The sequence below is a fragment of the Setaria viridis genome, chromosome 2 (assembly GCF_005286985.2).
Source record: "Setaria viridis chromosome 2, Setaria_viridis_v4.0, whole genome shotgun sequence".
NCBI lineage: Eukaryota > Viridiplantae > Streptophyta > Magnoliopsida > Poales > Poaceae > Setaria > Setaria viridis.
In genome coordinates this window covers 7997272-8013573 of record NC_048264.2, presented here as the reverse complement: position 1 = coordinate 8013573, position 16302 = coordinate 7997272, and the positions used below count along the sequence as shown (strand labels likewise).

The 16302-nt window shown below is 42.8% G+C and overlaps 3 protein-coding genes across 4 annotated transcripts; all 3 read left to right on the top strand.

The window, feature by feature from the left end:
- Positions 1 to 538: 538 nt before the first annotated feature.
- Positions 539 to 2644, top strand: LOC117843262 (small ribosomal subunit protein eS12). 2 transcript variants are annotated; one of them, XM_034723833.2, is made up of 5 exons: positions 539 to 649; positions 730 to 778; positions 1589 to 1880; positions 2196 to 2261; positions 2363 to 2644. In XM_034723833.2, the coding sequence occupies exons 2-5, from the start codon at positions 774 to 776 to the stop codon at positions 2420 to 2422; spliced, it is 423 nt and encodes a 140-aa protein (XP_034579724.1). In that variant the 5' UTR covers positions 539 to 649; positions 730 to 773; the 3' UTR covers positions 2423 to 2644. The 2 variants fall into 2 exon arrangements, with proteins under 2 accessions (XP_034579724.1, XP_034579725.1); XM_034723834.2 differs by having other exon boundaries at positions 638 to 778.
- Positions 2645 to 3331: 687 nt separating this feature from the next.
- Positions 3332 to 7671, top strand: LOC117843258 (glycerol-3-phosphate dehydrogenase [NAD(+)], chloroplastic). Its single transcript, XM_034723830.2, has 9 exons — positions 3332 to 3671; positions 3773 to 3909; positions 4549 to 4654; positions 4733 to 4934; positions 5453 to 5540; positions 6046 to 6193; positions 6281 to 6430; positions 6511 to 6660; positions 7215 to 7671. Exons 1-9 carry the CDS (start codon positions 3378 to 3380, stop codon positions 7227 to 7229), a joined length of 1290 nt encoding a protein of 429 aa, XP_034579721.1. The 5' UTR covers positions 3332 to 3377; the 3' UTR covers positions 7230 to 7671.
- Positions 7672 to 8229: 558 nt separating this feature from the next.
- Positions 8230 to 14897, top strand: LOC117843257 (uncharacterized aarF domain-containing protein kinase At5g05200, chloroplastic). Its single transcript, XM_034723829.2, has 11 exons — positions 8230 to 8378; positions 8544 to 8691; positions 9145 to 9287; positions 9752 to 9865; positions 10239 to 10427; positions 10510 to 10665; positions 11598 to 11863; positions 11982 to 12079; positions 13090 to 13268; positions 13665 to 13775; positions 14446 to 14897. The coding sequence occupies exons 1-11, from the start codon at positions 8304 to 8306 to the stop codon at positions 14623 to 14625; spliced, it is 1659 nt and encodes a 552-aa protein (XP_034579720.1). The 5' UTR covers positions 8230 to 8303; the 3' UTR covers positions 14626 to 14897.
- The last annotated feature ends 1405 nt before the right edge of the window (positions 14898 to 16302 follow it).

Sequence of the window (16302 nt, the reverse complement as noted above, 5' to 3'; positions counted from 1 at the left end):
TACCAATTCCAATTGTGACCCAATAAGTGACCATGCATCTTGAGGTAGTTTGAAATATTGCAAAGGGACAAAATTTACTCTTGGTTTGCATGCCCCGGACCACGGCCTGGGTGGATGCATCAGCATATCTGCTGCGGGTGACCCTAATTTTTTTTATGTATTGAATGCCTAATGTCATTTTGACTTTTTAAAAAAAAACCAAACTCATTTAATAAAAATGGTTACGGGTGATCTCATTTCTACTCCATCCGTTTTAAATTGTAGGTCATTTTGTCAAAACGATTTACAATTTGGGACGGACAATTTGGGACGGAGAGAGTAGAAAGTTGGCAGGAATACGCTACCTGGATCACGAAAGCGCTAGCCCAAAATTCATATTATTTTATTTTTAACTGTCACAACAAGTTATAATTTATATCAGTATTTTTTTTGAAAGGATCAATATTATTAATTGAACGACACCATAAATCTAAAAATAAATGGAGCAGTGAACTAAGCCCAGACCCCAGAGAAACATTAGGCCCACGAAGGCCCGGAATGGCCCGCCCCAGCGAGCCGCGATACAACAAGTCCACCCACTAGGCACCACCCTCCACCCGCCGTCTCGCCAAAACCCTAGCAGCTGCTAAGCTCCCTCCTCCCCTCCCAGGTGGCGGCGCGCTCCTGTCACTTCTTCTTCCTCCCATCTCTCTTGCTAATCTCTACTAACCTTTCGCTTGCCTGCTCCAGATCTACCTTCGCATCCGACCAGGGTCCCCTTCGCAGCGCGGGAGATGGCGTAAGTTCCCCCCATCGAAATCTTTGTAGCTGCCCGTTTCTTAAATCTTGGTTTCGCGAACGGTGAAAGAAGTTTTAGGTCCTGGTTGCTTTGGTGCGAGATCGTTCTAGATGTTTTGCGCTGAACTGTTGCCGGTCTTTTGCGATATGCCTGCTCTATTTTGAGAGTGTCGTGGTAGTAGTTCGGTAGATTTAGTTGCAGTCTGTGCCGAATGTACTGCTTGGGATGGAAAGTTTCTGTTTGGTCTCCGTTCCAACCGTGAGTGATTGAATTCGTGCACAACCATCGCACCGGTAGAGCTGTGTAATGGCGCGCTAGTCCTGTTTATTTGGTGGAAGCCTGGAGGGACGTTTTCTGGCAGAGTGCATCGATGTTTCTTGGATGTTGGGTGATAAGTATTTTATCTTGCTGTAGTTTCTAGCATAGAATTCCAAATCACTTCATTGTGCAATTTAAACTTCTAGTTGCTGGCACACAAGAAATAGCTGGTTTTGACTACTAATTGGGTGGCTGATTGGGTTCGATTTACACCTGGATCATGTTTACATATGGTAAGACTTGCCTCAAATTTAGTGTACCAGTTTAACCAATCGTGAGAGATGAATGTGGTATCTTTGTTGATTTGAGATAACAAGACTGGTAGCCTACTAATAAGTGTAGCAATGGGCTTAAACCATATATTTAAGTTCTTACCGCCCTGTGCCTCTTTCCCTGTTGCTTGTTGATTAGAGCTGAGCAGCCTAATAACAGATACAAGCGGTTTGAGTTATGGCTTGGCAATCAACTCACCAAGATTTTATGATTTGGCAGGGATCAGGAGGCTCCGGTTGCAGTTGAGGCACCTACCCCGGTTCTTGGAGAGCCGATGGACTTGATGACTGCTCTGCAGCTCGTGATGAAGAAGTCAAGCGCTCACGATGGGCTCGTGAAGGGTCTTCGTGAGGCTGCCAAGGCCATTGAGAAGCATGTCGCTCAGCTCTGCGTGCTTGCTGAGGACTGCGACCAGCCTGATTATGTCAAGCTGGTGAAGGCACTCTGCGCTGAGCACAATGTGCACCTGGTCACTGTGCCTGCCTCTAAAACTCTTGGCGAGTGGGCTGGGGTAAGTTAGAAAATCCTTCTGTAGAGCATCTGCTTCTTTCTACATAGTATTGCTATTGCTGCCTAGATGGTGTTACTGGATTATTAATTACAGCATTCATTATGTGGCTTACAATTCTCCACCTCCTATTGACAGGGGAATTTTACTAATTGTTTGTGAATTTCATGCTTTACAGTTCGTTTTTATTTTGTTCAGTTGCTTCAATTTTCTCAAGCATGCCATTCTCCGCCATGCTGTGTGCTGCTATTCTACTGCATTCTGTTGTACGAAGTTGAGTCTTGATTGTAACAAGATTCACCTTATGGTGCTTTGCAGCTTTGCAAGATTGACTCTGAGGGCAAGGCAAGGAAGGTTGTTGGCTGCTCCTGTGTCGTTGTCAAGGTAACATGTCAATCACTTACTGTCCTGTCCTATTGCAAGTAACTATTTTGGTTTACGTAGGCAGAAAACATGACATCTTGCTGCTTTGTTTTGATTACCAGGACTATGGTGAAGAATCTGAGGGCCTTAACATAGTGCAGGAGTATGTCAAATCGCACTAGATATAGCATGTTTCAGTGATGTTCTGCATTTTGGACCTGGGCTTAATGTTATGCTTGATTGCTTGGTTCTGGGGCTTGCTAGTTGCTAGGAGAATTAGAACACTTTACTAGGTGAGCCAAGAGGGTACGAGCAATTTGGACATCTGATTTTTTTTGTTTATGGTGCTGTCATCTGGTTTTGAATGAAAATCATCAAGAGCTAATGCTATCTTTTGGTCTTTACATCCGCGTCGGTGTCAACTGGTTATACTGGTTGCAGTTGCATGGTCTGCGGTTTGGCCGTGTTGCATTTGATATGAACGAATCTGTATGTGGTATTCTCCTTATGAAAAAGTGTCACTTTCAATTTCCTGGTATGTTTGCTCGTATATGGTTTGCATAAAGTGGTTATGAAAGCGTAATGAGTGGTTTTGTGAATTAGGTTGTATTCCACCTGAAACCACATTGCAAATGCGGCTAGGAAAAGGCTTTTGTGCGGCGTAGCAGGTAAATTATGCCTGAGCTGTCATTTCTGGAAACTGGAGCTTGGAAAAAGAAGAGGAGGGAAACCATTATCGGGTTACAAAAATTGATCAGTTGCAAAGCTAATCCAGGGCATCTGATGAAGTGGTCACTATCCAACCGGACCAAAAAAGAAGCGTTTCTGCGTAACAAAATTGTTACATGTAAATGGTTTCTACGCCACCGTAAATAGTTTACTTTAGGTTACCCAGCCTTGCAGAACCGAATCAGAATAACCTAGTAAAAAACCATGAAGTTGAATAACCAAGGCTGAAGCACAGGGTAGAAAATGCTCAGGTAAATATAGTCTTTTAAAAAAAAGAGAAGAAAGAGAAGAAAAGAAAAGAAATGAAATGAAAACACAGAGAAAGAAGCGAAGCTGCAAAAGGCGGGAACGGATAAGATAACAAAACGAGGCCGCGCAAAATTGCCCTCTCTCCGACTCTCCGTTCCGATGGCCGCCGCCGCCGCCGCCACCACCTTCCTCCCTCCCATCCCGACACCTCGCCCCCGCCTCGCCGCCGCCGTCCGCCGCCCTCCTCCCATCTTCACGGGCGCCGCCGATGCCGTGCCGCTGCCGGATGACGAGGACTCCAGCGACGACGACGACGGCGACGCCGCCGCGCCGCGCAGGAGCGCGCGCAAGGACCGCCGCCGCGCGGTGCGCATCGCGTGGGAGAAGCTGGTCCGGTGGTCCCGCTTCTGGCGCCGCCGCAACCGCAGCGACGTCCTCGAGAGCACGCGTAAGGTTAGGCTCGCGCGCGCGCTCTCCGGGCCGGGATGCTTCACTTCCTTTGCATTGCAGGATCTGATTGGGAGAGGCTGACTGGGTGTGGGTGGGTTTTGCAGCTGGTGGTTCTCGGGGGAGGGTCGTTCGGGACGGCCATGGCGGCGCACGTGGCGGCCAAGAAGGCCGACCTCGAGGTGTCCATGCTGGTCAGGGACGATTTCGTCTGCCGGTCCATCAACCACAGCCATATCAATTGGTTCGTAAACGTTGCTGCCCCCATTGAACCTTTCTTGATAGGTGCGGGGAAACAGTTTGTTACATTCTTGTTTTACTCTCGGAGCATCTGCCATTAAATTATAGGAAAGATACTTATTTCTATTAATCAAAATTTAGATTCTTGATCAGCACCCATGGCACGGGGAGTTTGAGATCATCCCATTCTTATGATGAACATCGGCCGGATTGAGAAAACTAAGTACACAAGCGTTCAGCATCAATTTTGACTGTGCATTCCCATTGATGTTGTTCCTGAAAGTGCAATAGTCCTAGATTAAAAATATATCTGATGGACATTGTTGCTGAGGAATGAGAATGTTCAAATATTCCACATTTGATTTAAACTGACTTGAATTCAAGAGCACATATAACTGTGTGCCAACTTATTTATCCTAAATGTCCATTTTGCTAGCAACATGGAGATGAATTTTGATATATATATATATATATATATATATGGAGAATATGCTAAATTGCAATTCATGTAGATATACTATTTGGCCTCCCGTAAAAGAGAAAATGATAAAACTATTTTACTCATGTTTATAAATACCTGTTTTCATTTCTATGGGAAAATATTATGAGTGCGTCTGCATTACAACTTGTCATTTTACTGCAGCAAATACTTACCGGAACACAGATTGCCAGAAAATATTGTTGCAACAACAAGTGCTGCTGATGCTTTAGCAGGAGCTGATTTCTGCTTCCATGCTGTTCCGGTTCAGGTATTCACATTTCTTTATGAAGCATTGTGCTTTCTGCAGGGATTTCGTCCTTTTTGACTCTGATATTTTTTGCGGCAGTTCAGTTCATCCTTTCTTGAAAGTATTTCAACACATGTTGATCCAAAGTTGCCATTCATATCACTTAGCAAAGGGCTGGAACTCAATACCCTTCGGACAATGTCTAAAATCATCCCACGAGCATTGGGAAACCGCCGCCAACCATTTATTGTTCTATCAGGACCTTCTTTTGCAGTAGAACTAATGAACAAATTGCCTACAGGTTTGCTGTCATTTTTCATATTGTTAACCTGTTTTATCTTTTTCAGGCTCTATGTTGATTGATGGTAATATATTTCTACATGAATTCTTTTAAACTTTTCTTTTCACATATCTGTATATGAAGTATGAACACAAATTTGGCACCATAATAATGCTAAGAATCAGAAAATCTGAAGGGGGGCCGGGGGGGGGGGGGGGGGTGATGAAAGAATCCAAGAGCCTCATCAATCGAGAGCAAACAGAGAGTCTGGCTACTTATTCTGTTGCGACCATATTGTACTGTAAATATAGTAAATGCAACTACACTTTTATTACAGTATTTTTAACAAATAACAAAGATCTTGTACAACTTCACCTTTGATCATAGGTGTGAAATCTAGCCATACAATTAAACAAGCTATCCTACTAGTATTTAATAATATATGTGTAACTAGCCTTTTTTATTTCTTCCTTTAATTAAGAACTTTGAATCTGCTAATTTGGATTGATGATCATGGTTATTTAACTTTGAAATTGCAGCGATGGTGGTGGCATCAAAAGACAAAAAGTTGGCAAGTTCTGTTCAGCAGCTGTTAGCTTCCCCAAATTTGAGGATAAGCACATCAAGGTAAAAATGCCTAGTTCCAAGACTTAATCACCAAGGGTATGACAACCAACTTTATAACATGCAAAACCTTTTCTTTTACAAAAAAATGACTTCTTTTTATGGAAATTAGTAGAGAAGATGAGATGAGAGAGGCAAGCATGAATGAAATAGTGAATCTGTGATCATCTGTTTACAGTACTCTTTGATTTCTATGTTAAGAAAACACAGAAAATGACCCATATGCTAAATTCAGAGGAATAAAAACAATACTATAGATCCTTTTTTTTAAAAAAAAATACTATAATCTGTGCAATTTTTTTTCCTAAGTGTGGTACTTGCTGAGTTCCAGAACGTCATTCAATAGTACAGAAAGAAAAGCTCAAGGATTTTTCCTCAGCTTTCAGCTAAAATTAAACTAGTAGTCTAAAATTTACGACTAATATATTCCACATGGAAGAGTTACCTTAGTAGAGCTATTATATTGTAACATCAGAAGAATATTTGAATGTGACCTATGGTACTTCAGTGATGTTACAGGAGTAGAAATTGCAGGTGCGCTGAAGAATGTTCTTGCTATAGCAGCAGGTATAGTGGAAGGTATGAATCTTGGGAATAATTGTATGGCTGCCCTTGTTGCTCAAGGTTGTTCAGAAATACGATGGCTGGCAACAAAGGTCCGCAATATCTATCATCTGCATTTCTCTTGCTTGTGAAGTCTGAAAACTTGCCACATTCACTGAGATGAACTTCTTAAATTGAAGATGGGAGCGAAGCCGATAACTCTTTCTGGTTTGTCTGGGTCGGGTGACATCATGCTTACATGTTTTGTCAATCTTTCACGGAATAGAAATGTGGGACTGCGTCTTGGTTCAGGCGAAAAACTCGACCAAATCATGAGTTCGATGAATCAGGTGGGCTGCATTCTTTCTATGACATCAAATGTGACCTGTATGATTTTGATTTGTAATTCACTGTATTCTTCTGCCTTTAGGTTGCTGAAGGTGTATCAACTGCTGGGGCTGTCATTGCGTTAGCTCAGAAGTACAATGTCAAAATGCCTGTCCTGACTGCGGTAGCGCGGATAATTGATAATGAATTGACTCCGAAGAAGGCGGTTATGGAGTTGATGAATCTTCCTCAGGTAAACCATTTGATGTAACATTTGATTCACTGTACCAAATTTACTTTATTCCGCAGACAGCCTTCAAATTCTTGCTGTATTTCAAATTGCTGTCCAAAGTTGTCCTAATGACTTCACAGTTTTTAAGTTAATACATTTCAAATAGGCAATTTTTGGTTCCCATTTCACCAAGCCGTTGTTCGTGCTTGGCTAACAAACCTGAAGCAATGATTTACCAATTTGTCTAAGCAGCCAAATTATCTCAAAAACAAACAAACCAAGATCCTTTTGCAAGTTTCTTCATGTAATGCTCAGTGTCATTTGTAAGGTTCCAGCAACATATTTTGACCATGAGGATAGGCATTCTTATTGATTCTTTTGACTAAACAACCTGCTGTTCGTTTCAATGTGATGCCTTTAGTTGTAAGGATATTTTACCTGAAACACTGATGAAGTCTTTTCAGTAATTATGCTGGCAGAAAGGTTCCTGACCTGCTATCTGCATATTTTAGCAACTCTGCCTGTCTTGTTCGCATAAATAATGAATGACAACGTGTAAAACTTCTATTTTACAGGTCGAGGAAGTCTAACAAGGATAAGAATGGAGTTATGCTCCGTTTGTCTGGACTGGAAGTGTAGTTTGGGGCCGACCATATGAAAATCTGCTAAAGACCACTATAGTCTTATAATGTTCTCTGTGGGCAGGCTGTTTTCACTTCATAGTCTGTACTGACAAATTATTCGATTATTAATGCGGACGTGATTTCCAGCTTTCGGGGAACAACAATAGTGGTCTTTTGCCAGTTCGGAGTTTTTGTAGCTTTTCTAATTTTTCTATACACTGGTAAAATCATTCCCACTAGATTTTTTTCCAAAGGAAAAATTAGTTTCAAGTGCTGGCATAACTGGAGATGGGCACTATCTTGGCAGCACTGAAGGAGATGAACTCATTGAGATGCATTTTACTCGTAATGATGTTACATGTAATGCAATCAGCGACTGCAGCTGCTAATGTAAGTATTTAAAGCATCATTTCTGTGCGATGTTGAACAACATAAAATTCGTTGTCAGTTTGTGCCACAAAAGGTTACTGTTTACTCGTGAGTTTTTTTTTGTTTTGCAATTCCAGCAAGAACCCGTCTCTACAACTTGGAACAGTATGTTTGGAAGGTGTTTGTGTAGTGCCTAAGCCGCTAAGCGAGTATCACATGATGTTCACATCAGGAAACTTCGATTTTCCAAGAAACAAAAATGGAGAAACGGAAAAATGCAACGGTACGGGGATATGAAAGATTTATGAAAAATTCTTTCCTAACAGTAAATCTCGCTCAAGCTGAGACATGAGATTTGATACGGTAATTTAGTTATAACATGCAAATCATGGGACACATGAGAAGCAAAGAGGATTCAGGATTCTGAATTTCTGACCAGTATCACGCGGGCGGAACCTGCCAAGAATATCACGCGACGCCGTTGGCCGGCGCGGAACGGAACGGAACAGAAGCGAGGCCACTACCCCGCACACGTGTCGCCTCCTCCGCCGTTACACCCGTTAAGACCCCGGCACAAAAAACTAAAAACCCAGCCCACACCCTTCACACTTGACCACACTGCCGCCGCAGCCCGACGCCGGCGAGCCGCCCACCCACTCTCTCCTCTCCACTATGGCGGCGGCCGCGAGGTGCGCTTCCGCGGCGCGCTCCCCTCTCCTCATCCACCAACACCGCCGCGTCCCCAAGGTAAGCCCGCGGCCCGTCTCGCCCCACCTCTCCCCTCTTCTCTCATCTCGCCATTTCACACGAGAGTCTGCGTTCAGCTGCTCCGGATTCCATTGGCGCTGGAGCGAGGTTTTCTTCGAGTAGATTGCGTGACGCGGCTGGCGGATTGACTGGGGTCTGTTGCAGGTGCCGTCCGGCGGGGGAGGCTCGCTCCGTGTGGGTGGGGCCGGGATTGGGGCCGGACGCGGACGGGAGGGGCGGAGGCGGGCCCAGGTCGGGGTCAGGGTTTTCGCGCGCTACTCCCAGGCCCAGGACTTATCCACGCGCCTCCAAGGTAATCAATTGATTTTGATTCATCCCCGTGGCTGTAGTTACTACCTGGCGTACCTCGTCTTCTGCTAAAACTGATTCTGTAATTTCTGTATCCATGACATATAGTTTGCTAGGTAGGAGAGTGTCAGAGTGATGTGAAATGAAGATGGGGATCCGTTGGGTGGAGTGGCAAGGGGATGACTGTGTGGATTTCAAGTTTGTTTGTTCTTTGCTAAAAACTGATTCTGTTATTTCCGTATAAATGTCATCTAGTTTGCTAGGAGGGAGGGTGTCAGAGTGATGGGAAATGAAGATGTTGAATATCATATGTATGTGGTGGTTGGCACTGTTGATAGTATAGATGGGATCTGTTGGGTGGAGTGAAAAGGAGATGAATGTGTGGATTTCAAGTTTGTTTGTTCTTTGTGAGCTTAACATCCCATACTTCGCTCTTTTTTTTTTCATTTAAATGCAGATAGAGTTGGTGAGTTACCTAAATTAGTCGAGGACCTTCTCCAGACATCAATTAGCACAGGACCTCGAGGTGCTTTCAGGATGGCGCAAGGGATCCAAGCTGTGCTTGGGGTTGGTGGGGAGTGGCTGAATGATTTCTCAAAGGTTCGAACATTTTCCTGTTTTGTGCTTTAGTATTGTCTTCGCATATCTTCTGGTGTGATTGAACCTGCAAATGTTCTTGTAGGCCTCCCAAAAGGGAGGGAATCATTAGATGAAAGGTCTCTTGTGAAATAAAGGAAATGCTGATTTAAGAAAATCACACATGCACGCATCTATGGCGCGCACATTCCAACATTCACACCCATTTGGATACATGCTTGTACGTTGAGGGGTCAAAGAGTCATAGCGGATTGTGGTAGGATCAGCACCAAACTGTTACCGAACTTATTGAATGAGTTGGGTGAGCTTTTAGGGACATTAGTAGGGTTGAGATGGAATTTTGGTTTCATCGTTGCAAGTTACCCAGAGTCTGAGTTTTGAGTAACTCATATTTTACTGAGATCTTATCAGTGATTTGGATTTTAATTTCAGCAGGAATATAATTTTGTTCTCTTAATCTATTGCAGACAGCTAATGCATCAGCAGGAATTCCAGCTCAGATGCAGCTTGGTTTGCTTTCTCCCCTTTACCTTAGAAGACTTTTTGAGCGCATGGGTGCAACTTATATCAAGCTAGGCCAGGTAAGGGCATCTTCGAACTTTGTTCTATGATTGATGGCAATCCCTAATATATTAGATAACCAATAGAAATGTTTTAAATTTCTTAATGTGTAATGACATTCTTAGTTGTAATAATTATGTATACACGGTAAATGAAAGAACTTCTTAATGAACAAGAACAAGATCATGCAAAATAGCATCCTTAGATGATCACTAGACTTGAATTGAAGTCAACATATTACCTTCTCTTGGATGGTCTTTTGAGGGGGTGCGGGGGTTGAGTCTGAATAATTTTCTGATTCCATGGTTATGTACCGTTTCTGCTCCATTGAAAAAGATGTACAATTTCTGTTTATTTGGGTATTGATAGTCAACGGACTGTGTGATGGTGCAGTTCATAGCATCTGCACCAACTTTGTTTCCTGCAGAATATGTCGAGGAATTCCAGAACTGCTTTGACCGAGCACCAGCTGTCCCATATGACGTGATTGAGTCAATATTGCGTGAGGAGTTGCAGCGGCCATTAGATAGTGTATATGAATACATCGATCATGTGCCAATAGCCTCTGCCTCAATTGCACAGGTTTCTCCCAGAACCTATTGGATTACATTATGCAGTCTTGCAGTCTGCTGTTGAAGCATTGAGATAATTCATTGTCATTCAGGTTCATGGGGCTAGGTTGAAGAGTTCTCAGAAGGATGTGGTGATTAAAGTTCTAAAGCCTGGTATTGAAGACACTTTGGTCGCTGATCTGAATTTTATCTATGTTGTTGCACGCATTTTGGAGTTCTTGAACCCTGAGCTACAGAGGACATCACTGGTAAATGCTCTCCTAATCATGAAGTTCATGTGCGATCAGATACTTGACTGTTTCATAACATTATATTTTTTCTTTAATCAGATGCTCTTCCTTCAATTTGCTTTCTTTAGTTGAAGTAACAAAAATCATTATCAGCATTGAACCATATGTTATTGTACAAAACAATCTCTGGACCAAATGGTTCTTGGAGCATGCAGGGATTTATATTCTGAAGAGCAATGTAGCTGAATTCATCATCAAATTATTATCGTGCTAGAATCTGTGCATATAAGTGCATCAAGCAATACACAAAAAGTTAACAGATCTTGAGTATAAACATTGAATAGAGTTGTTTAATTAGGGATGTTGCATGAGGATAATAATAGATATCGAGGCTGTATCAAGACAAAACTAAAGGGATTGTGAAGAAAGTTGGGGAATGACTGAACTAAAGTGCTGCCTTGACCTCCAACATGGTTTCAATTTAGTCTGGCATGTAATAAGATAGTTTGCTTGGTTCATCCTTTTGTGTGGCTTCATAGTGTAACTGCCAACCCCAGAAGTTTGTGAATTTTCATAAACCTGTTATTGCTTTCAATAAAAGCATAGTGGTCTCCTTTCCCAAAAAAAAAAGATAGATATTGAGGCTGCGTCCAGGCAGAAATGTAACAACTTCCATGATATGCACAATATAATCAGAAATCAAGAAAACTTAGTTCATATGTATGGAAGTTTGAAGTGGGGCTGTCTTACCCCCCTCACCCCCCCCCCCCCAGGTCGAGTTTTTTTTGTATTGAAGTGGGGCCAGCAAGCATTATGAAATCTGCTTTATATTTTGCTAAGTTTTGTTAAGAAAAAAGAAAATTCAGCCTTCATATTGTCATTCAATGAATTAGACAAACTGCAAAGTGTATAATTAATAAACATCATCTTGACTAAGAAAATTATTATAGGTAGGCATTGTCAAGGATATAAAGGAATCAATGCTTGAAGAAGTTGATTTTAGAAAAGAGGCTGCAAATATTCAGGCTTTTCAGGGATACATAGATGCTATGGGATTTGACAGGCAGGCAAAAGCCCCATTTGTGTATCAACACTGTAGCACAAAACGTGTGTTGACTATGGAAAGATTGTACGGAGTTCCGCTTACTGACCTTGATTCTATAAGGTCTCTTGTTCCTGATCCTGAGTTGACTTTAGTCACTGCCCTTAATGTCTGGTAAGCTACACAGCTGCTTCACTTTATCTTGTGATGTCATACAATTTTGAGTTTTTTTTCCCTTTTGAACTTTGTAATGCCATGGTTTGAGCTTCTGAAAAATGCAAAAATATCGCAGGTTTGGAAGCTTGATTTCGTGTGAATCCTTCCATGCCGATGTGCATGCTGGGAACCTTTGGTTGCTCCGTGATGGGCGAATTGGTTTCATTGATTTCGGTATGCTTTAGCCATTTCTCCCAGTAGTAGTTTTTACATTGGCTGATTATCTACATTGTAAATGTAATGGAGCGTGAACCATGCCACACAACTTAGGGTTGTCTTTTACCTCTCAATACCATGGTTTTAAATAGCGGGCTATAGAGTTTAGCGGCAGTCTTCTCCAAAAGCTATATGCAGCTATAGCGGGCTAAGCTATTTAGCGGATTACATAAATATAAAAAATAAATGAATAAATATGCATGAAATTAGAAGGCCAAAACCAGCAATACAACTGTACACGTACATACAACAACTGTAAATCATTTTGCTGGGCTTGGGTTCATGGGCCTTATCCAGTTTCTTGCACGGCCTGCTACTGGTCTACTGCTAGTCATTATCTGCCTTCCGTTACTCCCTGTCGCAGTGCTGCTGCACCTTCATTGACCTTGCGCCCCCTTTTGATGGGATCCCTTTTGATGTGCTGCTCTCTCCCTGCCTCCTGCCCCCTGCCGCTGCTCCACCCCTCAGCCCCCATGGCCATCTTCCTGGCGGACTGCGGCCTGACCTTGGAGGACCTCCAACGGTGAGCAGAGGCGGGACTGCAGGAACTCGGAGCCCCATGGCCATCTTCCTGGTGGACTCCGGCCTCACCTTGACGGCCTCCATTGGTGAGCAGAGGATGAGCTATAGGACATCGGACAGCAGTACAGCTCCTTGGAACAGCGGAGTAGCAGTGGGCGGAGGCAGATTCAGGCGTAGCGGTGCTAAATGACTGCAATCGCTAAGCAACATAGCGCCGCTAAATCGCGATTTAGCTGTCATAGCTGCAATAGCGGTGCAAAGTGCCTTATCCTAGCGGGAACCCTCTGCAACGCTAATAGCGGGCTATAGCGGCGCTATAGCCCGCTATTTAAAATCTTGCTCAATACACTAAAATTCCTAGCACTCTAGGTTGATTTTGGTATTGTGCTACTTTATTCAACTTTCTTCATTAGTTGTATAATTATATTAAAATTAATTCTTTTCAGGTATTGTTGGTCGCATATCTCCAAGGACTTGGGCTGCTATGGAGGTCTTCTTGGCTTCTTTCGCAGCTGAGGATTATGATGCTATGGCCTCTGCCCTTTCTGAAATGGGTGCTACAGGGAATGATATAAATATTGATGAATTTGCAAAGGACTTGCGAAAGATATTCTCATCAATACAGGTAATGTTTCCAAACGACAGTAGGCTATTTATTAATATCCTGAAGGCTCGATCAACCTTTTTTAGAAGAAAAGGGCTTGAGGAAATTATGAACCATCTTCTGAGTGACCTAAATCAACTGTTACTCTGTTAGTGCTGTGCTGTTTTCTGGAGAAACATTTTGCTGAAACTGTATTTAAGTTAATACCATAGGAAACATGATCTTGCAGTTGTAACAGTTACATCTCATATCCTCAATTAAGATGCAAATGATAGGCAACTAATGCACTTCAATGTTATGTGACTAGTTTTATATTTATGGAGGTTCTTGTCTTCTTAGTTTGTGTTGTACTTAGTACCCCATTCTTAGCTTATTTGGCATGGAAAAATGCACTAATGTTTTTTGTTTGTTAAGCAGGACTTGGATACTGAAATCATAGTCGCAACAGCAAGAGGTCCTGATGCTACAGCTGTATCTGCTAATGTTGTCCTTGATGAGAGACAGATGAATGCTCTGTTTCTTGATCTGGTGAGTTACTTTCTTTGGCCATTCTGTCTAGAGCAGAAGAATGGTACTGGCGTACTGCCAGGGGCGAGGGTATAGTCAAATTAGGGGGTGCTAATGCACCCACAAAAATTTGCAAAAACAGTTGTTAGGTCCAAATTTTCACCATATATGCACCCCCTACAACTCAACTTTATGCACCCACAAGGCAAGCACACCCCCCCCCTTCAATTTGCTCTAGCTTCGCCACTGCGTACTGCTACTGCAAGAAAAAGATTACATAGGATAATAAGCTGTGATAATGTTATTGCTCCTACTGTTCAATTTTTTCTTTAACTCAGAAGTTTTTTTTTACGTTCACTAGTTGGGTTAATATGTGGGCATATTGAAGTTTCTAAAATGGATTTCTCAAAGGATTGGGGCCCAGCCATATCTTAGTGTGTTGGCCTGTCGATAATTCGGCTGTCATGATGGAGTACATGATTAGCTGACATACTGTTTATGTATTGTTTTTCATGATTGCAATAGTTGTCTTGATGTGGTGCATGTTGCTATCTAAAATTGAAAGGTGGCACTGTTTAGATTTTAATTTATTCGCCATGCTTTCATGAATTTTCCTAAGCTATGCGTAATATTTTTGAGAAACTAAGGAATAGAAAATGAAAGCTGACACTCATGTTACCGCATCTCCCAGGTGAGAGTTAGCGAGTCTTACGGGCTGAAATTTCCCCGGGAATTCGCTCTTCTCATGAAGCAGCTACTGTATTTTGATCGCTACACAAGGTTGTTAGCTCCCAGCATGAACATGCTTCGAGACGAGAGGATCAACATCTCCACCGATCGGCAACCCAGAAGAACGGATCGATTTCAATGAGGCCACTTCATTAATCGTTAGCAATATGCTAGAGTTCTTTTGTGATTGGGTGATATTAGCAAGCTCATGTAACCAAAACACTGTATATAGTTTTGCCAATAGAAATGGACCACACATGACACATCAGAAAATCTTGTACACTTGTTAGTGTCAGAGAATTTGGCTTATACCATAGCAACTAGGCAGCATGTTAAATATGTATGTATGTCACGATCCGGTTGACTGAGTTTTTAAATATATATGCTATACTAGTAGAGCCAGAGTCAAGTTAAGATGCAGCTGTACTGCAGGCAACTGTCAACAGAGAAAATGATTGTGCACTGCAGGTGTATCATGTGCTAAACAAGGTCGGCTAAAGGGCACAATGTTTTGTTGCATTTCTCAGGGTCACAACGAGCTTAGGGGATTCTACTAGGACTGTGCAAAGTGACTTTTCTGGTCCCATTACATCGAATGAAAATATCGGCTCAGGTTCTAGCTTTGTGGGATAAAATTTAAATGTAAAAAAACACTTATTTTGCAATGGAGAGAGTATGTCTGAATGCAGTCACGCATGTGTTTACATGAAAATTATCCAATGTGTTCGTATAAAAAATGAAAAGTATATAGCCCTAATCCTAGAGGGAGAGCAAACAGCCAAAGGTTAGAAGCAGCTCCGGGCTTTTAGGTCCTATAGACAAATAAAAAGTTGGTTGAAGCCTAGGCTGCCTTTTGTTGGTGAAGTGGTCCCACTGAGTTTTTTTAAAATATAATATTTTAATAGTAAAGGTGTTGCGATCACCAAACTCATAAACACTACCCACACTGCCTTTTAAACAGGTAATATCAAGGAGAAACAAGGCAGTCTTATTTTCAATTAAAAAACAAGTAAGAAGGTGCTACCCATGTTTAGCCCACTTTAGTCCCTCGACTAAACTAAACTTTAGTCCCTGTTTGTTAACGCAGATGAACAAAGATGATAATACCCCTAATCATTCACTGTGTACCCTCCCGTTCCTCTTCATCACGCACCTTCGGCGGCTGGTGCCGGTGGCGGAGGTCACGCCGCCGCCTCTCAGCTGGAGCTTCTTCAACTCCGGTGCTTGAACCCCAGGCAGGAAGAAAGGGGGGAGGCAAGGCGAGGCACAGCCGGGGGGCTTGGTGCGGGCTGCAGGGAGGGAGAGAGGTGAGGCACGGCAGGCGGCGGCCAGGAGGCGTGGCGCAGGCTGCAGGGAGAGAGGGAGGTGAGGCTTGGCGGGTTGCGACCGGGGACTGGCCGAGCTCCGACGTGGCCGATGGGGTAGCGCGGCTGAGCTATGGAGGCGGATGCAAGCAGGGAGGGGAGAGAGTGGCGGGGAGAAAGGGTTCGGGATGGGTGGGATGGGCAGTAAATGAGGAGCAGGGGTGTCTTCCAAAGTTTTTAGTTCACTTTAGTCCACGCCCCTTGGACTAGAGGACTAAAAGGTTTAGTTCACATTTTAGTCTACATGTTTGGTATTTTAGGAATTAAAAAGGATCAAAATGAATGGACTAAAGTTTAGTTCAGGGTAACCGAACTGGAGAACTAATTCTTATATTACCTTTCTTTTTTTTTCGAAAAGGACATGCTGAGTACTAGCCTTCGAGCACGAACATTTGTCAGTTTTCACCCATTTACATTTTTCGCACATATAAACATACGATTTCCCATTTTGCCCT